The sequence below is a fragment of the Canis aureus genome, chromosome 4 (assembly GCF_053574225.1).
Source record: "Canis aureus isolate CA01 chromosome 4, VMU_Caureus_v.1.0, whole genome shotgun sequence".
In the NCBI taxonomy this organism is placed as follows: domain Eukaryota; kingdom Metazoa; phylum Chordata; class Mammalia; order Carnivora; family Canidae; genus Canis; species Canis aureus.
In genome coordinates this window covers 51,256,941-51,282,932 of record NC_135614.1, presented here as the reverse complement: position 1 = coordinate 51,282,932, position 25,992 = coordinate 51,256,941, and the positions used below count along the sequence as shown (strand labels likewise).

The window sequence follows — 25,992 nt, the reverse complement described above, 5'->3', positions numbered from 1 at the left end:
GCCCGTTGATCTTCATAAATAACATCTTGGTTCAGATGTCATTCCTAAGGTAGGACTCCACCACCCCTCTCTTCCAGTCACTCTTTATCAGATCATTCATGCTATTTAATTTTCTTCATGGAATTCATCACAATTTGCAAGCCTCATGTTTAGCATTTAATATCTTTTTTCTTCTTTTCTTTTCTCTTTTCTTTTCTTTTCTCTTTTCTTTTCTTCTTTTCTTTTCTTTTCTTTCTTTCTTTCTTTCTTTCTTTCTTTCTTTCTTTCTCTGTCTTTCTTTCTTTCTTTCTTTCTTTCTTTCTTTCTTTCTTTCTTCTTTTCTTTCTTTTCTTCTGTGGTTTGTTTCCTTTATTAAGTACAAGCTTCTGGAGTTAGGGATAATGTCTGGCTTATTCAGTCCTGCACCCCCAATACCCACCTAGAGCAACAAGATGTGTTCACTAGGCAGTTGATTGGGTGGATCAATGCATAAGTTAATTAAAGGTTCAGAAATTGACTTGACTACAATGGCCATGTTTCATTAATAAAACGCTAGTATTTTCTCAAGCTTCCTTTGGGTACACTACACAGACAGTCCTAACATTAGGTAGTCACAATGAAAAACAGCATTGAGCTATCAGGCTAATGAAAATTCTGAGTATGTCTGTGTCTGTTCTGCTACATTCCAGTCCACGCACTGGGTAATTTTTCTGCAATAAAACCTGTTAAAACATGAAGGACATGGGCTTCAGAGTCAAGCAGACTTGAATTCTATTCACAGCCTTGACGCTTGAACCTATGATCTTTGAACAAATGACTAGATTTGTCAAGGCTTAGTTTCCTCTTCTATAAAAATGGAATGATACTAATATCTGCCAAATAGGATTATTTGGGGTTCAAAACATACAATATATGCACAATAAATGATACGCAATATGTACCTACTTGATTTTGATGGTTACAGTTATCTGGGTAACTAGAAATAAAGCCACAACAATTATTTATTGGGCATCTACTGTGTGCTGGCTACTTTATATAAGTTAAATTATTTAATTTTGATCATATTCTTAGAAGTTAAATGATATTAGTATTTTCAATTTAAACTTATTAGGTAACTTTTTAAAAAGCCACAAAACCTATAAAATCTATCTCCAGAACCTAGCCTTCTCCCAGTATCCTATCATATTTTTCTTCATCTCACTATTACATATCTTCTCATCTCACTAACCTCCAAGTTTTGAGTCTCAATTTTTGGTTGCCTCATTTATTTTCGTGTATCTCCAGGACCTGGCACAGTGTTGAAACATAATTAGGTTTAATATTATCATTTCCTCTTGCCAAATATCATCCAGTACTAATAATCATGATAGAAACAGCAGGAGAGGTCAAAGGTAAACATATGTAGCAATCTTACAATAGCAATTGATCTACACAAAGAACTGTGTGCTGAGCACTTCACTAAATGCTTTACAAGTTTTTGTTCACTTAATTTCCCCAGTAATCCTATAAGGTGGGTACAATAAAGCCCTATATCACTAATAAGGGAACTGAACCTCAGAAAGATGGAGCACAGCTAGTTTATGACAGAGGAAGTCCTTGAAACAAGGCAGTCAGATCCCAAACCCATACTCCAAAATACTGCTTCTCCAGTGGCTTTGTGTTCTGTGGCCTCACTATGCAGTGATGTAAAAAGTACAGATGCCTCCTGCTATGTTGATTCCAGAAGCAGCTCTGGTCTTTATCCTGAGCTTTTCAGTAGTGTCCCTTAGTTGTCAGACTGTTACAGCTGCTAAAATAAAAGTCCTAATTATTTCCTCTATTATGGCTAGTGAGAACAATCCAACATAGAATTAATATCTTCTTCCAAGGATTTATGGCCAGTTAGCATTTTTTTGCCTTTTATTCTGTCCATAAGAGTGCAGATAATGAGCTGCTTCTGAGAAGTGAAATAGCTTGAGCCTTTTAAAATGTGGTGACTGTGATTTGAGTCATTAAGCTGTTATACTGGCTTGGTTTCCAAAAGGAAGGTTTGCTTTATTTGTGACCTCCAGAATAAAAAGGTAGGGATGGGTTCGAAATCCTCTCTTACTAACCATTTAGCAAATCAAGGCATTAAAACTTTTACCGAAAGACCTTAAGCAAAAAATTGTGGAGGTGATATCCTTAGATTGGATAGTTTTTCTTCTATATATATTTTTCTCTCCATGGGGAATAAGGCTGAAAAATACCTCAGTGAAATAAAACTTTTTTTTTTCTTATGCCACAAAACAAATACAGATTTTCTTCAGTATACCCTAGGATCTTCCCCAATAGCCTTGTAGTCAAAGGTACTTTTGTAGTTATCTGAAAGTCAGAGGTACAATGAATGGCTCAGTCCTTTCTTTGTTTTCCCTTCCAGGATGAATACTATTGGTAGAGTTAGGGTCAAGCATCTCAGTGAAAGAATGCCTGCAAATCACTGACATGAAAATGTACAGGTTACTGGGGTAATCACTTCCCAGTTCATGAAGAATTTAGCTTCTTCAACCCAGCAGAAAAGCCTATGGACAGAATAACTCTTAAGGTGGCTTTGGGTCTCTGAGAGCCGTGGAGGCTAGGTGGTCTCCTCACTTCCACTAAAGTATTATATCTTTGCTAACTGACCGTCTAATCTTACAGTGGTTGCTTCTTTCCTAAGCCTGCACCCGAACTCCACAATATGGCTATATAATTCTGAAAAAGAGGAGAATTTCAAAATCCCTATACCCCAAATTACAAACTATAGTGCACATTGCTTTTCCTTCAACGTGGGGGTTCAAAAACATGAAACAAAAATAACTTTATGCATCTAAATTATAAAGTAGAAAATCCTTCAAGGATAAAGGATGAAAGTAGAGGTGATGATATAGACTTAAATCTGAGGGATACACTACATGTGCCATATGTGTAGAAATGGCTACAGGCTAGCCAAAAACAGTACACAAATCCCCATTGTGGAACCTGTTTAAGACTGAGAAAGTCATACTCATTTATTTATGAACAGTAACTATGACAGTCTCTCTAGGGGAGAGATGATTATTAGAAGCTCCTTTTGGGAGCCTTGGAAATTTGGGTTCTCCATTCTTCTTCCATCAAGATTTTCAGTACTTGCTTTCCCTAAGGGTCTTTGGCATCCATCTACCTGGACAGATAAAGCATTTTTCTCGACTCTGGAGAAGTGACTGAGATCATGGGCTTTGAGTTCAATTCTGAGCACAAAACCAACCAGGAAGTTATCTATTTCCCCAAAGCTTCAGTATTCTCAATTATAAAATCAGAAGTAACAGTAGCTTGCTTCACAGGGTTGTTTAATGAAGATAATTCAGAAAGTATTCAGTATACTTTACTACTCATACTGCTAGCACTACTACAAATATCTCAATTAAACAACTGCTCATCTATATTTGCTCTGAAAAGGTCGTTGTCTAATTAAAAATCTGCCATAACTAAACTCCTTACAAGGACTAGTCTAGCTGCATTTTGCCTAAAACAAGTTGCCAGCAAAAGCTGCCAACAAAATTCACTGATTTCATGAAATCAGAACATTACAGAAGTCACTCCAAATGTAATTGGAAAAAACCTTATCTTTAAATGAAGGACAAGTTGCACTGTTTAAAAGTTAGATTTATGGAAGCCCCTTCCATTTTCTTTAGATGTAACATAAGACAAACAGAAGAAAAAAATGTTACTGAGACATATATGTCTGAATATATATACACACATACATATGCATATTTATATCTATAAATAGAGATATACCTATATATATAAACATATATGCAAGAGCTACTATTTTAATCATCCACTGAAAAATACTCTGCTTAAAATAAAATAAAATAAAATAAAATAATTTAACTATTTAATTTAATTTAAAAGTGAAGATCTGGCCTCTTTCCATGATCACAGCATTCTTGGGATCCAGAGAGTTCACTGGAATATGCAAGGGCTACCTCCAAATGTGCTATGGATAGCAATGCTGTATATAGATACATTCATGAGCCTACGAATAATGTGCCTTCAATGAGTTTGAATGCTTCTTCCCTTTGCAGACAAGGACTACCTCTATGGCACCATTGTACTTATTCTTTGGGCCTGCCATTCAAGAGCCATGTCTCTACTGGGAATAGAGCTGGTTTCCTCCCTGCTTTGAAATGCCTGGAGTCTCTGGCCATTCATCTTTTCCCAGCAGTCCTTTCACATCTTTGGTTTCAGTTCTGACTGAAATCAATAGATGTGAGGACACCTAGGGACCCGACTAGCTGGCACTGAAAGAGACTCACTGAGTACTGGAATATTATGAGACGGTAATAGTTAAGAAAAGGAGTTAGACAAACTTTCTTCTCCTCTTTAAATGTTTGTCATCTAGGGGCACCTCGGTGGCTCAATTGAGTGGCCACTCTTGGTTTCAGCTGAGGGCATAATCTAACGGTCCCAGGACCAAGCCCCTCAACAAGTTCCATGCTCAGTGGGAAGTCTGCTTGAGGATTCTCTCTCTCTCCCTCTACACTTGCCCCTGCTCTCTCTCTCTCTTAAATAAATAAAAAATATTTAAAAATATGTTTTCTATCAAAAAGCCCAGCATAATGTAGCAACAGAAAGAGCCCTGGATTATTTCCTAGGGCTGCTAAATACACACTGCCTCCATTTCTCAAGTCCAAAGAATAGCATGATCCTGATTTTAACTGTTTTAGATTTGGATTTGACTTACTAGCTAATGTCAGTCCCACAATGATGACTCCAAATAACCAAATGACTCCAGTAGCAGCAGAAGAAGCACTAGGGCAAGCCCTGGATTAGCAGTTAGGAGTTTGGGGTTCTACTCTGTGCTTTGCCATTAACTGTGTGATGTAAGACAAAATCCCTTTCTTCTCTGAGACTCCCTCTTCTCATCCATTAGAAAGGGAGGTAAATTTGGAGATGTCAGAAATTATTTCTAAATGTTTTTAATCTAGGGACTCCCGGGTGGCTCAGTGGTTGAGCACCTGCCTTCCGCCCAGGGCGTGATCCTGGAATCCCGGGATCGAGTCCCGCATCAGGCTCCCTGCATGAAGCCTGCTTCTCCCTCTATGTCTCTGCCAATCTCTCCCTGTCTCTCTCATGAATAAATAGAATCTTTAAAATAAATTAAATGTTTAAAAAAATAAATATTTTTAATCTAAATAATTTTATCTGATAGAGTAAAAATAATGAGCAAAAAAGTTTTGTAAAAATTTCATTTCTTTATTTGAGAGAGCACACACATACACGCACATGAGTGGGGGTAGGAGGGAGACGGTGGACAGAGAGAGAAGCAGACTCCCCACTGAGCAGGGAGACCAAGGGGAGGCTCTTGATCCCACAGGCCTGGGATCATGACCTGAGCCAAAGGCAGACATTCAACCAACTAAGCCACCCAGGTGCCCTAAGAAATTCCTTTAAAAATTATTTACGACTCTTAAGAGAAGATATATTCTATAAAACAGTATCTTTGTACGCATTTTTTTTCTCAGAGAAGAGGAGGTAGATGAAATGATTTTTTTTTTCTTCTTAGAAGAATGAGAAAATCTAAAAAGTGGAGTCTCACACCCTGGCTGAAATCTGATACTCTTAATAAAATTTGTTTTTCTGCATGACAAAATGCAATCACTGTGTCTATTAAAAGGCATTAAATCAATTAGGAAATCTGAGTAAAAACTGATATTTTATTGTTTGATAGACAACATTTAAGTGAGGGATGGCCACTTGACTATTTGGTTGTTTAATATCCTATGGTAAAACTTTAGGAATAGAAGAAGAAGGCAAAATTAATAAATAAAACCCTCTGCTGTCTAAATTCATTACAAGCTAACATTATCCTTTGCCATTTTCCCAATGACAGAACATACATAGCAGGAGGTAGTTGAATTGCCTTCTGCTTCCTGCTGAATTTTTCCTTAAGAATGTGAACCTTTAATCAGAAGTGACATGTTTCTGATCTAATGTTACATATGGAAGGTGTATAGCCATATGAAGTCAAGGCTTCTCCCTCACACCAAAAGACAAACAGCTATTTTTAGATGGGTCAGCTATTATTGAAAGACTAAGCCATCCTTTCCATAAGAACTGACCTAATAAAATCAGCATCAGTACATCTCCAGAGCCATTTATTTAAGCAATGACACTACAAATTATAATAGCACAACTATAAGATTATAAATTGTGCCACAAAGAGGTTTGCCTGTCACTGAAATATTAAATAAATTTTAAATTGCAGTCTTGTATTTTATAATAACAACCACATATTTCTCATCTTATATCAAAACCATAAACCATACCAAATATATTCCAAATAGGTCCCATAATGGCTAAAGAATGATGATGAGGAGGGTTTTGTTGACATGCAAACATGTTTATGATACATCCATTGTTATGGAAAAAATTCAAATCACAAAATAGTATGTATAATGGAAATCTGCTTTTCTAAAAATATTCCTATTTGCTTTTTTACTAGAAAAGTATCTGAAGACTAGAAAGCAAGGTACAGATAGTGGTAGAATTAAAGGTAATTTTATTTTCATAATTGAACTTTTTAGATTTTTTAATTAAAAAAATGTATCATCTCCTGATAGGAAAAGTTTTTTGTCTCAATTATGTTTGTTAAAGAGTTTTTAATATGTGATAAAATGCTTATGATATAAATAATATGCAGTCCAGTTTGGATTCAGTTTCTAAATGTTAACAAAATGTACATTGTTATATTAAAAAAAGTAATCATTTGATAATTCAGGTTTTCTTGTGTATCAAAATGTGATTTCTTTTTGCTTTTTTTTAAAGATTTTATTTATTTATTTAGAGAGACACAGAGAGAAAGAGAGAGGCAGAGACATGGGCAAAGGGAGAAGCAGGTTCCATGCAGGAGCTTGATGTGGGACTCGATCCCAAGACTCCAGGATCACACCCTGGGCTGAAGGCAGGCACCTAACCACTGAGACATTCAGGGATCCCCCATGTTTTTGCTTTCTTAATCAGATTTTTTTGAAATCTGATTTGCTAAATAACTGAAATATCATGTTAAATATTGCTATATGCATAATGAAATGGAAGTATATATCCCCAACAACCCATGTGCCATACATTAGCAAAATCACAGGACTATGGGATTTGGGAAGATAGAGAAAAAATTTAGAAATCACTTAAATGAGTAATTATAAGAATCATTAATTGTTAAAACAAGGCCTTTTAATTCTCTTCCTTGTGCAATTTTTACTTTTGAAATCCAACAGATATCTCCTATTTCAAGTAAATAACAGTCTAAAGTCTATGTAACATTTTTAATAATACCAATATCAGATAAATTTGATTTTTATCTGCTAGGGCTTTAGCTGGATTCATTAACAAAAATCCAATATTTTCCACATCATTTTCCTTAAGTGTTCTGAAAATGATTTGATGGGGACAATCTTATTTGCAAAAATATATACTTAGGCTTTTTGAAATATTTCCTTTGTAAATTGCTAGGAATTTTGCCTCGTCAACTAGAAAGTCGTTTGTCACCAATTATCCAGCTGGATTACTCCTGAGAAAATATTCTTTCTCCTCCAGCTCTATCTCCTGACAGAAATCTCTAAATCGCATTGTTAAAGACAAGAGGTATTTGATTTTACGATCAAATTGGTGTAATTGAGCTATCAACCAGTCAAGAGTGAAGGTGAGAGTCTATATTCAAAGATTTCATTATTCTTTAGCCGCAAACTATAAATTGAAGCTTCAAAAAGGCATTATTCATAATTTTGTTTAATTATTCCTGTGTCCCACAGATCTTATAAATAAGTTGAGGAACTTGATACACGATGAGACATGATGAGGAAAAGGAAAGTCTTTTTAAGAAATCACACAATGCTAGATTAAATAATAATTACCAAGTGCATGTTACAAACGAAGCCCTGGCCTGGGGCTACAGGGCAGCTTTTTACAGGTAGGTATGCCACTTGGGTCTCAAGCCAGGCATCCATTTTCCTTGCTCCAGACTGCATGTTGCCAAATGCAGTGGCTGGAGTTAACTGGCTCCATTATATATTTTCTTTAGTGGTTCCCTTTTTCACTCTAGATATGCCTGGGCTAGACGTTTCCCATTCTCTTCCACCCAATTGCTCACTGCCACTCTTTTGGTACTACACAACGGACCTAGGGTCTTATTTTGTAAACTGCACTAAAATTCTATAATATAAAATGGCTACCTTGATATGTGAAGCTTTCACTTTGCCAGCCTTCAAATATCACCACATTCATTTATTCATTAAATAGTAACAATGAACACTTATTATATATAAATTACTATGCTACTCCAAATGTATAGTTTCATTTTCTAGTCGTTGTTCTATTATATATTCTTTTAGATTCATTAATTATTGATTCAGAGGATGACTGGGTTGTAAAAACATTGCTATCATCTAATTTACCCCTTTGATTCACATATGAGGAAATTAAAACCTTTATAAGACACTCTAGATTCAAAAATAAATTTGTTACAAAAGTCCAAACTAAAATCTAAGTTTCATTATTATTATTCTTTATTAAGGAATTTGGTTGCATTGCCCACTTGAGTTCATTTATGTATCTGAACAATATTTAAACTTTGTTCTCTGAATCTCTAATTCAGTTATCAACCAGAAGAGCACTGGGATAACTGAGAGTAAGCTGCTAATCTGTGCTTTTGGTGATGAGGGAAAAAAAATCCAATCAGAATTAAAATTGTTAACATCTAGCCTATAACGGTAGCACCTAAAATATTTTCCTTATTTCTAAATCTCCATCTCCATTTTCTGAGCTCCTCAAAGTCACTGTACCTTAATGCGAGCTTGCTGAGTAGCTGCTGTGCTATTTCTCAAAACTCCTGCTATCCAAACACAATATATCAGCATGAGTGTACTCAGAGCTCCTGTTGTGTAGAGCCAGACACAAAAGGCCACTCATGCAAGACAACAACTGATTTCATAAGGAGGTTATCAAGGTTTTAACTGAAGGGCTTTGACTACTCCTTCCTAGGTTATGGCTTAGCCTGGTTGTCTATCGTCATGGATCCCACCCTCTGAGCCACACATCCTTTGAGATATGGTAATCTCATTTCAGACATAGCTCCTGAATGTAGATGTCATATATAGAAGATTCTCTACCTCCAATAGATCAGAAATATCATTTCTTGGCTATAGACTTTTAAATCTTGAATATTTCCTGGATATTACAATCAGATATTCCCAGGTCTCTGGAACATAGCATTTTTCCATTTCCAAATTTTATCATAAAAATGTTCAAACCTACAGACAAATTCAAAGAACAGCACAATGAATACCTATATACCAATAACAAAATTAAATAAGTACTGGGGCACCTATGTGGCTCGATATGTAAAATGTCTGACTCTTGATTTCAGCTGAGGTCATGATCTCAAGGTTGTAAGATGCAGCCCTGCATCAGGGGCCTGCTTAAGATTCTCTCTCTTCCTGTTTCTCTGCCCATCCTCCCACTCTCCTTCTCTAAAAAAAATTAAACAGGCATTAATATTTGGTATACTACTTTCTCCTTATGTTTTATTACCTGACTATTTCACTGAACTAAACCCTGCAAAAGAAGCTTACTCAGATCCTCTGAATGTTCTCTTCTCTGGATCTTTTCTCTCAGCCAATGCGTGTGAATGTCAATGGGAGAGGAGTTTAAGGGTAAGTAGGAAGAGAGACCATGTACAGTGGAATCAACCTTAGCAATGGTAATTTTAATTGAATTTGCTTTATTTATATATTGCAAATGAACCTCCTGGAGATGAAAAGAGAGTATGTGGTCTGCATTAAATTTCTAGCCATGAAACAAATCATTCTACTATTTATCAGTAAAAACTGGAATACGATACCCATAAATTTCCTGAAAAATCTTGTTATCAATTTCAAAGTCAGCATTAACAATACAACTGATAGAACAATTAAAATTCTTGTGCCTTCTCTGTCAGGTAGTGTTAACTTTGCAAATGTCAGATGTGTTCAAGCCCCCTTGTTGGAAGAGGGGATGGGAGAGTGATAATTTCCTATCACTGTGAGTTTGAATTACAGCAATGTCATACAGTGCGTCTTAATGATACAAATGAGCAGTAATCGATGTTTTTGTCTGATTATATAATAATATAAAGAAGCCAATTCCTTCTCAATTCCAAAGACAGTCTAATTGTTGATTTTCCCATCCTGATTGTTGAGTTTCCCATCCATTCTATTTTGCATATCTGTGGATTCAGAATTAATTAATGAACTTTATTGAGCACATTTATGGTGTAGGTGCTTTTTCAGTGCTGGGTATACCAAGGAGAATGAATACAACTTGTTCTCTACTTTCAAGGTAGGTGTTCCAAGGAAATGGGAAGAGCTCAGGGTAATTTCTGCATGATTGCTGTGCAGATTAAGTGATTCGCTGAGCAAATGCCTCCAGCACTGGGTCTGGTGCTTAGCCAAAACTTGCCACTTGCCAGTTCACTCTCATTCACTATAGAGTGGGTGTTATTTCTATGCCTCTTTCTGCCTTCTTCAGGATTCTGACCACTCTATGAGCTTCAGTCTTAAAAAGTGTGAATTAGAGCCTCTTTTGAACCCCCATCTCCTCCATAGCCCACACGGTCACCCTCTCACCATTTTAAATGCTTTATAGATAATTCCAAGTGGTAAATTTAGCACAATGTATCCACTAACACAATTCTTTCCATTAGTGCTTTCAATGTCCATCACTGGTGAATCTTTGCCAACACTGCCAGTCAATTCCTTTCTCTGCAGCTTCTCTATTTTCTAAAACATGAATATGACTACTGCTCATATCCAATCCATCTTCTTACCTCCGGTGGCTGACAGAGTACACACATGCTTTCTCTGTGCCCCACCCTCAACCATTCTCCCTTGGTAGTCAAATGCCACTCTCTCTAAAAATATGATAAACAAAGCAGCTGGTTCATAAGCACCCTAGACAATGTGCCAGTCAGACACACTGAATATATCAGGTAATGTAAACAGGACATGACAGATAAGAAAAATGAGGAAATAAGAAGCATCCCAGTGTAGTGGTTAAGAGCTGTGGCTCTGAACTTGGATCTCAGTTTGAATCTCATCTTTGTAGCTTATTTGCTTTGATTTTAGGCATCAGCCTCGGTTTCCTAATTTGAAAATAAAGAGCATAACACTTTCTAATCTATGAAGTTGCTGTAAGGATTAATTATAACAATGCATGGAAAGCATTTAACTCAACATTTGACCCTTAACCCCTAATGAATAATCCTATTGTTACTACCATTATTATAATAAGATAGCCACACATGTATTTAAAACAGATCAGAGATATTTGAATGTTTCAGAATTTAGTTTTTTCCCGATAACTCAGAGGAATCCTTTATGTTGTAATAATGCAATTTTCAGAGTAAGATAGATATCTTTTTTTCCATTTTCTTTCAGGAAACTATCTATTGCTTCTATACAAAATAAACTTTAAAAGAAGAAACTGTCTTATTTTACAATTCACCCTCACCTTAACAGCAGAACATCACAATTATTTTCTGACAAAAAGTACATTTACTAGTATAAATTTGTTATTAATAAATATGGGATAAAAACTTTATTTATTTGCAAATCTGACTGCTCCTTGGAGGGTAAGAAGGCACAAAAAGCCTCCTGTCATCAGAGGACCAGACCCAATTCGTGCAGCTTAGGAGAAATTTATAAAACAGAGCATCTGCCACACTCAAACAAGTATTCAGCATTCAAAATTTTTCTGTTGTATGGAAACCCTATATCTCAGCTTTCTTGATTGTTTATCCTTACTCCTTAAAGAAAGCAGCTTTAGTATCAGCAGCTGATATTAGGAGATAATTCAGAAAAACTTATTCTTAGCTAGGGCTAATTCCCCTTGTAAACATGCTCCCCTAAGCTCTCAGATGTCTACTGGATAGGAGATTTAACTGCCTGTGACAGAATTGAAGGAAGAATAAGGAAAACAGTACAACATTACTTTCCAATAAAAAACAATAACTATTTCATTCAGGAAAGTTCAATTTTGAAATGGACAGTACAAACCTGAGGCCATAAAGAACTGTCCCATCTGGATGTAGGCGGATCATACGGTTCTTGACAGTCACTCCATGTACAAATGACTTCTTATCATTCAGGAAGTAGGTATCAGGCACCCAGAGCTGGTCTGCCACTCTATTGTCCAGAGTCAAGTTTAAAGGTATTACATTATAGGACAGCCTCTTATCTCTCCAGGCTTGCTGAAAGTACATTGTCAAGGTATAATCCTGTGAATATGAAAAGAAAATGGTTATTTTGTACCTAAATACACTTGGAAGATAGGCAAACACTTTAGTATTCATAAGAAAAGAAAACATACACAACCATACACTAGAAACATATACTATTCACATGTAGGCAAATATGAATTTATTAAATCCTTTCTTACTCAACAACCACTATGTGTCAGGCACCATGGTAGACACTGTAAATATGGAAGTGAAGAGAACATATATCCTTGTGAAATTTATTATGTTACCCAGGAAGAAAGATGGTAAGGACTAACTAGTTAATTAACTAGTCGTTCCCAAAGTGGGGTACATAAAATTATTTTAAATGGGACACAATACAATTGTAAAAAAAAGTGGTTAATTTCTTTACAGTAAGAGTTTGTCAATGAGAATCCTAACCAGTCTAATCAAAGTGATATTCCCAGGAGAGGTGATATTTACAATGAGACTTATGTAGCTTCTTGGCTGAACAACATTAATGCAGTCAGTATTTTGTATGAATTTTAATCCCAGAATTTTGAATCAATAAGAGGCTCTCAGTTTTGGAGAAACGACGAGTTATTATAAAGTGAGCACTGGCCTTGGAGTCCCAAATCCAGCATTTCTCAATTATTTCTACCATGTAAATTTATACAACTTCTTTTTGGTTAAGTGTCATTAACTATAAATGGGGATTTTAATACATACCTGATCTAAGTAGAAGATTATTATGATAAATGTATAACTCAAATGCAATTTGTAAACTACAAAAAGCTATATATTATGAATAAATCATTTACATATATAGTGACATGTTTTATCTATTAGAGGCCTATGGGTACATTGTAATTGCTCTCTCACTCTCATTTGAATGACTTAATGAAAGACCAAATATTCATTTGAAAAGATAATTACCATTCTATTTTAAAATCAGTTCACAATGCCCTACTTGAGGGCTTTTGAAAAAAAACAGAATCATGTATAAATCATCTCTGTAACCTGAGAGCTAGCACAGTCCTAGGGCACAGTCCTAGTGAATGAATGACTGAGAAGTGTAGAATCAAACTTCTATTTTAACCAAAGATACAATATCTTCAAGTTATATCAAATAATTGTAGGTGAAATTTCCTCTAGTGGATCAGTTTAGTCAGTGCTCTGAAGTGTTCGGTAATACTCTACTTTCATTAAAAAAAATAGTATGAGGATCTCTAGAATAGCATCCTGATTTATAATAAAAACAACCTTGTAGGCTTACGAATTAAATAACTAGAAAAAGGAAAAGGACCAGATACATTTTTTACATGAATATGTTATAACCTAAGAAGTAGGACATAAATAAAATAAGCAATTTATATGATGCTTAAGAAAACACATTTTGTGATTTCTAATCTTGGAGATAAAATTGAAAATGTGATTATTACCTCTATTGGAAGATAAAGCTATTTATGCCTTTTTGATAATAAACCCTTTTAATATTTAGGGGAGATAATACTGTTTGGAAGGTGCTGGAGTTTATCAGTTAGCTGAGATGTGTTTGGACACCAAAACTGTATTCTCTTTGGGCCTAAATAAATGGTACCACCTTGATAACCAGTGTCATATGCTAATTCTTGTTATTTGTCAGCAAAGCAAAGCCTGCAGAAGTGCACCCAGACAGACTCTAGTAAGTCTGCTGTCTCATCAATATTCATTTTATTTATTTTTAAATGACACACCAAATAACACTGTCATGAATAGAAGAAACTCCCGAATCTACATAAATGTTATTGGACTTAAGAAAGAGTAGTTCTCTGTTCCATCCTCTCTTCCAAGCCTCTATCCACCCAAGATAAATCCTTTGAACATTCACAGAAAAAGTACATCCTTTACATTTAACAACCCCACCTTTTGGAAGTCATTCACAATTGGTTTATTCAAACTGAAAAAAAAAAATACAAAAAAAAAAAACAAAAAAAACAAAAAGAACAAAACAAGATAAGCCACTTCTGGATACTTCTCAATCCATGGCATTATCATGCAAGAAGGATCTAGACAATCACAACTAAAATCAGGTGACTTTGCTGAATAAGATGCAGTAAGCCCACTACAGGCTATTTCTCCCACTAATTACACCTAAATATTCTGGAAATAATAACAAAGAAAAGAAAGAAGAGAAAACCTTCTTAAGGACTATGAAAAAGTAATAGTATGTATATTGGGAGGGAATCAAAATGTGAAGAAAGATCATTCCAACGGTGAGTTTATTGTTTGTTTTATTTATTCTCCCTCTTTTATCTCATTAAACCCCCACACACAAACGTAGCCCAAGGCAAATAAATAGATACATCATGTTCCTGGATTTGAAAAGTACTGTTAAGATTTTAATTCTCCCCAAACTGATCTGTAAATAAAATTCAATCCCAATCAATATACAAGTAGGATTTTTTTATAGATATGCGCAAGTTGATTCTAAAATTTATATAGAAAACATAAGAAAATGAGAAATAGACAAAACAATTTTGAAAGGAGAGGGCAAAGGTGGAGGACTATCTGATTTCAAGACTTTAGTATTAAGCTACAGTAAGACAGGGTGGTACTGTAGTATTGATAGAAATATAGGTCAATAAATAAAATAGAAGAATCTAGAAATAAACCCACATAAATGTGCTCATTTCAAATTTTCTCACAAGGATGCAATGGCCACAGATTTGAGAAAACATGATCTTTTTAACAAACTGTCTGGATCACAGGAACATCTATATGTAAATAAATAAATAAATACCCTTACCTTACCCATACTCTATCTACACCTTAACAAAAATTAATTCAAAATGGGTCACAGACTTAAATGTAAACTGTAAAACTATAAAACTCTGAAAAGAAAATGTAAGAGAAATTCTCTGACTTAAAGTTAGGCAAAGACTGATATAAGCTCACAAGCACAAGCAATAAAACAAAATACTGATAAATTGGACCTCAACAAAATTTAAAATTTATGTTCCATGAAAAACACTATTAGAATAAAAAGACAAACCACAGATTGGGAGAAAATATTTGCAAATCACTCATCTGACAATGACAGATATCCAAAATATATAAATGTCTAAAAAATTCTCAAAACTTAGTAAACAACCCCATAAAAAATAGACAAATGATACCACTGAAGATACATAAATGATAGATATGTATATGATATGTATATGATAGATATCACTTCATTTGAAATGATGCAAAAAAAAACATCATTAACCTATTAGAAAAGCTAAAATAAGGGGTGCCTGGGTGGTTCAGTCAATTAAGCATCTGACTCTTAATTTCAGCTCTGGTCATGGTCTCAGGGTTGTGAACTGAGCCCCAGTTAGGCTTCATGCTGACCATGGAGTCTGCTTAAGTTCATTCTCTCTCTCTCTCCCTCTACTCCATTCCCTCTCTTAAAAGAAAAAGGAAAGCTAAAATAAAGCATCAAAAACCAACTGACAATTCCAAGTGCTGTAAGGATGGAGAGCAACTGAAAATCTTATCTATTGCAGGTAGGAATATAAATTATCAGCCATTTAGAAAACAGTTGGATAGTTTCTTATAAAGTTAACATACATTTGACAAACGATCTAGTAATCTTACTCTGGTGTGCAAATATTTATAGCAGTTCTGTATTAATTGCCAAAACTGGAAGCCAGTTTGGATGAATGTTCTTCAGTGGATGAAGAGATAAACCAGTACATCCATGAAACAATACTACGCAGCAACAAGAAAGAACAAACACTGGATATAAGCAACATCATCAATGGTTTTCAAATACAGAATATTAAATAAAAGAAGCCAGATTCAAAAGGATACAAATTATATGACTTCTTTTATACAACATTCTGTAAAAGGTAAAACTATAGGGGCAAAGAATAAATTAGTAGTTCCCTGGGATTCAAGATGGGAAAAAGATTATCTATAAAAGGCCAGCATAAGGGAATGATTTGGGGTAATAGAACTATCCTGCATCCTAATTGCGCTGGTGGTTACATGACTAGGCATTTGTCAAACTCATGAACTGTACACCAGAATGAGTGTATTTTTACATAGGTAAATTTTTAAAAAATAAAATTTAAAACTGCTTAAAAAAAATAGTCTGTAGGGTCAGACCAACTCAGGTTCATATCCTAGACTTTTTATGTTCCTCTGTTTTGACCTTGAGTGAATCTTCTCTTGTTTCTGCACATGTTTTCAACTCAGAAGAACAACTAAAGTTAATTAACTTAGAAATTAAGGTAAACAAAACTGCTTTGACATCTGTGAGGGAAAAGCAGGCTAATGTTACAAACTAAGTCTCTTGCGTGCATACTTAGGGACAAACGGCCCCATAAGGATGGGCTGAAAAGACTCCCACTAAACAGTTATAAGCTCACAATTCCTCATTGGTACGATGAGGCAGCTGGACTAGGGAGTCCCCAAGGCTGCTTCTAGTAATAAAATAATTTCTTTCTAAGAAATACTTTGTTGACTTGGTGTTCAAATGCATATTGTCACTTTAAAATCTTCTAAATATCTAAAATATTTCTTATATTTGTTTTTTGCTATCTTTGTAATTTGTTTTCTAATACAAAGATTCAAACTTTTCCTGTGGCTTACTCTTCTAGAAAAGGTATAGTATGAAATAATTTGTGTGCATATTTCTTAACTATTTTATTATTTTGCAAATTGCTTATTCATGCTCTTTGAACATTTTTCTGCTTCAGTGTTTACTGCTTGCTATTGGATATTTTGAAATAGAGATAGAGGTAAATGATACAGGCAGAGATAGATAAAACATTCTTCTTTTGCTGTTTTCCTTTAAATTTCTTTTTATATTTATCTTAACTTTATATTTTGAACCACACTAGTACAGAGTTTCACACAGCTTCCGCTAAAATTAACATTTTACAAAACCATAAAACAATATCAAACCAAGACAATAACATTAATGTAATACTGTTAATTAAACTGCAGACATTATTAGAACACTACCCATTTATTCACCAAGGCTTTTTTACTGTTTCAGGATCCAATCCAAGATACCATCTTTCACTTAGTTTTTATACTCCTTAGCCTCCTTCAATCTCTGGCGGCAGTCCCTTTTTGATGATGTCTCTGCTTTCAAAGAATTCTCGTCATTTATTTTGTTGAATGTCTCTCAGTTTGAATTTGTCTGATGCATGCTTATGATTAGATTATTTATACCATTTGGGCAAGATTATCATCCAAGAGCATCATATAAGGGGTACATGATGTCAATATGTCTTATTTCTGATGATATTAACCTTGAACAGTTGATTGAGGTTGTATCTGCCAGGCTTCTTTATTGGGAATTTGACATTTTCCTTTGTAATTAACAAATATCTTGGGGTAGACACTTTAGAACTGTGAAAGTAGTAAGAGTATTAGGCTGACTTCTATAATCACTGTGGGTTTTTTTTTTTCCTGCATGCTTCCAAATTTCTATTTCTCTTCATTCACCTCAACCTGAAATGATGTATGCAATCAATTTGACTGACAATGTTTAACTTTTAATAAGACAAACCAAAGGAAGTAAATACCAACATAAGCCATTTAATGTGTTTTATTATTAAATAATGAGAATTATCTTCTTGAGGATCATTTTTCTACACCTTCCTTTCACAAACTAGTGGAATTCTCCTGGATCCTGCTCCCAACTATAGACTTCCACTCTGGATGTACAGTGTAGAATCTTATCCTATCTTAAGTCTGCAGAGTGCACTCTGTGGTCTATACTCATACATGGGCCTGATTTGCTGTCCAGTTACCAAGCTTTAGCATTCTCTCTATCTTCATTTATCTCTATGGTTTTCCATATGCTGTATTGTTATTGTTCTCTGAAGACCTCATCTTTTCTAATCAATGGAGCTTTCCCTTTCTTCTTTCAGAGCAAGGCTATGTATATGAGAAAAATTATAAATGTAACTACAGGGGCACCTGGGTGGCTCAGTAAGGTTGAGCATTTGCCTTTGGCTCAGGGTGTGATCCCAGAGTCCTGGGATTGAGTCCCACATCAGGCTTCCCATGGGAAGCCTGCTTCTCCCTCTGCCTATGTCTCTGCCTCTCTCTCTCTGTATCTCTCATGAATAAATAAACAAAATCTTTAAAAAAAATAAAAATAAATTTAATTACATCATTTTCCATCTCTTTATGTCCTTTTCTTTAGTCTTCTGTTTGGGGAAAATATACTGGGGTAGGAGGGTGATTTCACATGTGTTTACTCTGCCATCTGAGGACATAAGGACATCTATCAGTTTATTTTTCAATGATCAGGGTTTAAGGTTTTTTTTTTTTAAAGATTTTATTTATTTATTCATGACAGACCAGAGAGACAGGCAGAGACATAGGCAGAGGGAGAAGCAGGCTCCATGCAGGGAGCTCGACGTGGGACTCAATCCCGGGTCACCAGGATCACACCCCGGGCTGAAGGCAGCACTAAACCTCTGGGCCACGGGGGCTGCCCAGGGTTTAAGGCTTATTTTCCTCAGTAATAATGTGTGGGTTATTTAATTTGCTTTATTTGTTGGAACTACAGTCTCTAAGCTTGACAATAACTGCTACTGTGCTAAAATCTTGAGCTTTCCTGATTAATATTTTTTCTTGAGATCTTCTAGATAATGTTTTGCCTCTAAAACTAGATGTTTTCAGGGATCCCTGGGTGGCGCAGCGGTTTGGCGCCTGCCTTTGGCCCAAAGCGCGATCCTGGAGACCCAGGATCGAATCCCACATTGGGCTCCCGGTGCATGGAGCCTGCTTCTCCCTCTGCCTATGTCTCTGCCTCTCTCGCTCTCTCCGTGATGTGACTATCATAAATGAATAAAAATTTAAGAAAAAAACTAGATGTTTTCAGAGAAAAATCTCTTTCTCTCTCTGCTTAGGCTTTCATATTTTTAAAAGAAAATACGATTTTGTGCTTTATCCTAATTACCTCTTGCTGAAATAACAACTGTGTCTAATATACAATCATCTGTTATTTTCCTTTAATGTATTATGCTAGGTCAAAGGTGAGGTTTTGAGCTAAAAATCTGACTTTCTGGCTTTTGTAAGACAGAGCTAATGTTTTTTTAAGACAGTAGAATCTGTGATTTAGGAACTATAAGTTTAATTTAGGAACTATAAAGGAAGGTATCAAATAGAAAAGAGAAGTTAGATATTGGTAAATGGAGCTCAGAGGAATATTTTGGACTCAAGTTATGCACATAAGCTTGAGATACATATACATTTGGGAGACATAATGCAAGTCCCATGTCAATAAAACTCCATGACAGTTTGTTCAACATAGCACATTTATCAGTTTTACTATCATTTTGGGCATAGTCTTTTAATATGGGGCATGTTTAGAAAAGTTTTTCATTGTTTTTGTTTGGAATTTCCACTTTCAAAAAATATGATATAAGAGACTGAATTCAAAGATTAGGATGCCAGATTATTCCTCTAATTAATAACTTCTGTTTTTACCCCTTCGTGAAAGAAAAGACTTTACATCTGATGTGGAAATTATCACCTAAGTAAATGCCATAGGAAGACACAGTAAATACATAGTAAGTGCAATCTCAACACCTTAAACTGTCACCTCCTTGAGAGCAAAGACTGTTTCTTATTCCTGTGTATACAGAAAATATTGTGCATACTTTCTGGTAAATGGCAGAACTACCATTGCCTGTAAAGTGGTGCAGATTTCCTTGTGAACACTTAGGAATATGTACAGAGGTCTAAATTGTGCATACCCTCTTTGTTCTGGTGTTTATATTCCTAGAGATACTTGTAGAAAATAATTAAACAGTATATTTTGACAACTTTATTTACAATTACAAGTCTCTTACTTTTCTGTCCCCAGTACTACAGTCTAGTTTAAATCATCATCACTTTTGACTGTAATGCCACTGTTATGTCTCTTTGTTTATAACCCTTGCCTTCACAGGATAGTAGAAATATAAAGCAGTCATGTCTCCATTGGTTAATATCATCTGGAAGCTTTCCATTTCACTTAGAATAAAACCCAAACTTACTACCATGGTCTTAAAGGTCCCACATGTCCTGGACTCTGCATGCCTCTATCATCTCGCCTCCTACAACCTCTTTTCTTCCCTTACCTCAACTCACTAAGTTCATCTACTTAAGCCTTTTCTTTGTTTTACAAATACCCCAAGCTCTTTCAGCCTTACAAACTGTCTTAACAATTGAGTAACTGGAAAAGTTTATGTACCTGAGTGTAACTGGCTCTTGCTCTAGACTCAGAGCTCAACTCAAAGATCAAACCTAGTCAGCAGGCCCTTTCCTGACCATCTTCCTCTCAATACCAGCAGTCTTATCACACCCCTCATTTCTTTTTTTTTTTTAAGATTTATTTATTTATTCATGAGAGACACACACACAGAGAAAGGCAGAGACACAGGCAGAGGGAGAAGCAGGCTTCATGCAGAGAGCCCAATGCGGAATTCGATCTCAGAACTCCAGGATCCTGCCCTGAGCCAAAGGCAGACACTCAAACACTGAGCCACCCAGGTGTTCCACATCCCCCATTTCTATTATGTTTATACCACTGACCATTTTTTCAACTAGTCCTATTTATTTATTGGTTTACTTTATTTTTTATCTCTCCCAAGTAGAACGTACGTTCCCTGAAAATATGAGGCTTTTTTGAACTTATCACTGTGTTCTCATGTCTAAAGAAAGAGTTTAGCAAAATAGCAATACAAAAACTATCTAGTGAAATATTTGAAAGACTGGATAAAAGACAACACATAGACATTTATCTCCCCAAGATACTTATTCCTATATTAACAAAAAAAATTAATAAAGACCATCAGCATGGAACTGAGTAAATACAATATAGTACAAATATATAATGGAATACATGCTGGAATTAAAAATAACATTGTAAAAACATTTACTGACATAAATAGATGTTCTCAACATATTATTATATTACTGTTTTTAAAGAATATTGCAAAAAATATGCACAAGATGGTCCCATTGAGAAATATATAAATATATATTGGGAAAAGGTGTCTAAAGAAAATATAAACAGTGGCATCTCAGTATGGTGAGATGACAAGAGATTTTTAATTATTTTTGTAATCTATATTGTGTTTTATAAATATAAATTATTTCTTTTGTTTTATTCAAATTCAAGTTCATATAGTATAGTGTGTTAACTAACATTACTAACATATAGTGTGTTATTAACTAACATTAATAACTAACATATAGTGTGTTATTAATTTTGTGGTAGAATTTAGTGATTTATTAGTCACATATAACACTCAATGCTCATTACATCAAGTGCCCTCTTAATGCCCATCACTCAGTTACCCCATCTCCCTCCACTTTCCCCTCCAGTAACACTCAGTTTGTCCTCTGTAGTTAAAGTCTTATGGTCTATCTTCCTCTTTGCTTTTATCCTATTTTATTTTCCCTTCCCTTTCCCTATGTTCATCTGTTTTGTTTCTTAAATTCCACCTATGGGTGAATCCTACAGTAGTTGTTTTTCTCCAACTGATTTATTTTGCTTAGCAGAATACCCTCTAGTTCTATCTACATCATTGTAAATGGCAAGATTTCATTCTTTTTGATAGCTGTATACACACACACACACACACACACTTACACACATACATACATACATACATCATCCTCTATACTGAAATGGAAGTTTGAGTCAATGGATTCTTCCGAAAAGCTTTCAATCCATTGTTTGTAAACTCCAAACTCCTCTTTAAGGTCTGTTCTACTCACTTCACCTCTCTGCATCTCTGCTTTTTCATCCAAAGTGAATGAATACAAATTAAGAGTTACAGAGTTTTCAAAGTTTGAGTTTCAGATGTTCTAGGATTCTGTATCATTCCATTTTTGTTCAACAAATCACTCTTCTGAACTTTTTGTTTAAACTAAACTTTTCTACCTCCCCAACACATTTTTACTTTCTACTTTATTCTTTTCCCTGTGCCCTTCCTTGTCTGCCTTCCCAAATCTGATCTATTCTCTAAGCATGTAGAGGACTCTCCCACTTCTTCCTCTGCCACCATCCTTGTTCCCCCTCTGAATTCTTTAATGCAGTGGTTTGTAGCATTCTAAGCATTGTTGAATTGGACTCTTACCTATTGTGATGTTATTTAGAATAGGGAGTTAACCTCCCTAACTAAACCATATTGTGTTCTCCGAAGTCAGAAACCATGCCGCCACTTATTTACAAAGTGTTTCGAGCATCTCTCTTTAACATAATTGATGCCTTATAAATACTCATGGACAGACTAAAGCTTGTTCTCACTTCTTCACTTGTCCTTATGGGTTTCAAATTTTGATTCTTTAACCCTCCTTTACTAATCACTACTCCTGAATCCACCAAGGAATTTGTTCTCTCCACTCACAGGCATTTGAGAGTGAGTTTTCATCCCTTTCTCACATGTCTCCAATACCCTCAGAGCTACTGTTTTTTGTTTGTTTGTTTGCTTGTTTGCTTCAGTTTTTTACAGCTCCTTGAATTCTACTAGCAAAGTCCCCACGGCCGAGAATGAGACTTTCTGAAGGACACAATTATCTATCCAGAGCAGAAAGAACTCAGAGAGAAGCACAAATATTCCCACAAAGCCCTTTCCACATTCCTAGCTCTTTAAAATGCTCTCTGTCTCCCACATCTGAGCCCACAAATTGCTGATCCAATTATAGGTCATGGCAATATTTTCACATTCACAATCTCCTAAACTAGAATGTAATGGAGTAAAACTCAGCCCCCCCTTAATAGAAGCCATCACACCAGATGTTCAATTGCAGCATTTCAGAAGAAATACATGGCTGCAGCTCTGACTAATTGTTAGAGACACATTCGGGACATGAAAGCTGCACCTAAGATCACCCATAAGGGAAGTCTAAGTTCAGAAGTGACTGATTATTTTCTTGTATGTGAAACTAAAATGCACTAGTCAAGACAATGAGCTTTTCCACTATTTTGCTTAGTTCACTCTGCATTTTATGACAGACTAATCTTCGTAGTGATGATGGGACTAACTCCAAGGATTGCTAAAAAATTGAGGCAGTATAACATTATCTCTCCCATCTTAATATATAATGCACCATCAGTAGGAAACTTAGTTCACCCTGAGATAATCAACATCAAAATTACACTTTGTGCGTATGATTTGTTCCCTATAATTTTGTGCTTTTTTTCTCTCAGTTTATCTCAAATTATTTTAAAGTCTTTCCCCAATTTTAATACCCAACATTGGTCCTTGGCTAACACTTTTACATGCATTATCTCATTAGTCATCATAACAGCCTTATAAGGTATGTATTAGATTTATTTACTACTTACTAGCTGCTGTGAAATTTTGAGCATGCTATTTAACCTCCCTGAGACCTCACGCTCTATAAAAGAAAGTAAATCATAGTCCCTATTAGCAAAAAAGTTCACATAAGGAAAAATGATTAGTAGAATGCCTGCTATAGATTAAATGTTCTATAAACATTTTCTCCTATTATCATCATTATTTTCATTTATCCATTTTCCAGGTGACACAGCTGAAACATGGAGATGCCTGGGTGGCTCAGTAGGTTAAGCATCTGCTTTCAGGTCAGATCATGATCTCAAGGTCCTATGATCAAGCCTGCATAGCATAGGGCTTCCTGCTCAGCAGGGAGTCTGTTTCTCCCTCTCCCTCTGCCCCTCTCCCCCTCACTCATGCATGCTCTCTCTCTCTCTCAAATGAATCAAAACTAAATCTTAAAAAAAATTTAAAAACATGGATATGTGAGTCACTCTTCCAATTGTCACTCAGCCAATAATTTTCTAAGTCATGATTTGGTTAGGGAAACCTCTGACCATGGAGCCCATGTTTTTTAGTACCGTAATGAGCTGGCTCTTGAACACTGACCTTACTGCCAGTTTTGATTGTGAGTCATCATTTCTCAACATTGCTTCTTATCTGCTCCACTCCTTCCAAAAAGTGAGGGAGGAAATTATATTTCTCTCTCTCTCTCTCTCTCTCTCTCGTCTCTCTCCCCGAAGTTACATAGAACAACAAAGAAACTAGAAGAATCATGGGCATATATAAGTTATTTCTCGATGGGAAAAGGCAAATGTTGATCCCTGAGAATTCTCTGGGATTTAAATACTATATATGCACGTATTCCTGAATAAAAATAGATTCAATTGTACACAAAAGGTGATTTCATTAACTCCCTTTGACCCTACAGAATGATTAAAATAGCTTTGGTTTGGCAGAGTGTATACCTTACTATTGAGAAGACCAAAATAATCAGAGGGACTGTAGGGTACGATCTATAGTAATGCACTTATTCAGAAATAATTCAACTGGGAAACTATTTTCAGCAAACTAAAGCATGTTTAGCTTAGAAGAGAAAGAAAAAGAAAAAGAAAGAAGAAAAGAAAAGAAAAGAAAAGAAGAAAAGAAAAGAAAAGAAAAGAAAAAAGAAAGAAAAGAAAAGAAAAGAAGAAAAAAAGAAAGAAAGAAAGAAAGAAAGAAAGAAAGAAAGAAAGAAAGAAAGAAAGAAAGAAAGGAAGGAAGGAGGGAGGGAGGAAGGAAGGAAGGGAAAGAAAGAAAGAAGAAAGAAAGAAAGAGAAAGAAAGAAAGAAAGAAAGAAAGAAAGAAAGAAAGAAAGAAGAAAGAAAGAAAAGAAAGAAAGAAAGAAAGAAAAGAAAGAAAGAAGAAAGAAAGAAAGAAAGAAAGAAAGAAAGAAAGAAAGAAAGAAAGAGAAAGAAAGAGAGAGAAAGAGTAGGGAGGGAGGGAGAGAGAGAAAATAGTGCTGACAAGGATGTGGAGAAATTAGAACTCTTGTGCACTCTTGGTGGGAATGTAAAGTGATGCAGTTGCTATAGAAAACAGTATGGTAGTTCTTCCAAACCTTAAAAATAGAATTACTATATGATTCAGCAATCCCACTTCTGGGTATATATCCAAGAGAATTGAAAGCAAGATCTTAAAGAGATATTTGCACATAGCAGCATTATTCAAAATAGCCAAGAGACCAAATACCCATTAATGGATGAATAGTTAAATAAAATGTAGCATATACAATGGATTACTTTTCCACCTTTAAAAGGAAGAAAATTCTGACACATGCTACAAGATGGATGAAATTTGAAGATATTATGCTAAGTGAAACAAGTCAGTCAGAAAGAGACAGATAACGTCTGAGGTATCCTAAAGTAGTCAAATTCATAGAAACAATATAATGATGTTTTCTTGGGACTGGGAGGATAAAAAATGGTAGAATTGTCTAATGGGCATAGTTTCAGTTTTGCAAGATGAAAAGAGTTCTGAAGACTGGTGACACAACAATATAAACATACTTAATACTACTGAACCATTCACTTACAAAAAGTATATCAGGGACACTTAGTTAAGTGACCATGTGCAAAAAATAATCATTTTATAAAGCAATCACTTGCTTTATAATTTTGCATTTTTATAGTGTTATTTAGTAAACCCACTTTTTACATGATATTTTGTAAAAAGATAAGGAAAGCTGCAACTCTTCTTTCTTTTGCACAAATGTATTAAGTAAAAAATTAATGTTACAAAGTCTTTGTTGCTACAGGATACAGAAAGATTGGTTTGACTGAATTAATAGGAAAAATTTTACTTGAGATATGTAGATATATTTAAAATCGTCAAGGAAAATTGCATTATGGCCACTTGACATGACACTATTAAGTTATTTTTTAAAACTCACCTTGAATAACAGAAGTTACATAAATATCACCATTCTGTTTTCAA

The 25,992-nt window shown here is 35.1% G+C and overlaps 1 protein-coding gene across 6 annotated transcripts in view; it reads right to left on the bottom strand.

Annotated features, from left to right (window-relative positions):
• GABRB2 (gamma-aminobutyric acid type A receptor subunit beta2) overlaps window positions 1-25,992 on the bottom strand; it is a 238,604-nt gene that overhangs the window by 147,136 nt on the left and 65,476 nt on the right. For all 6 annotated transcript variants that reach the window (XM_077895632.1, XM_077895631.1, XM_077895633.1 and 3 more), the window contains one exon: window positions 12,051-12,271. In XM_077895632.1, the coding sequence (XP_077751758.1) occupies window positions 12,051-12,271 (221 nt within the window). The remainder of the gene's footprint in view (window positions 1-12,050; window positions 12,272-25,992) is intronic.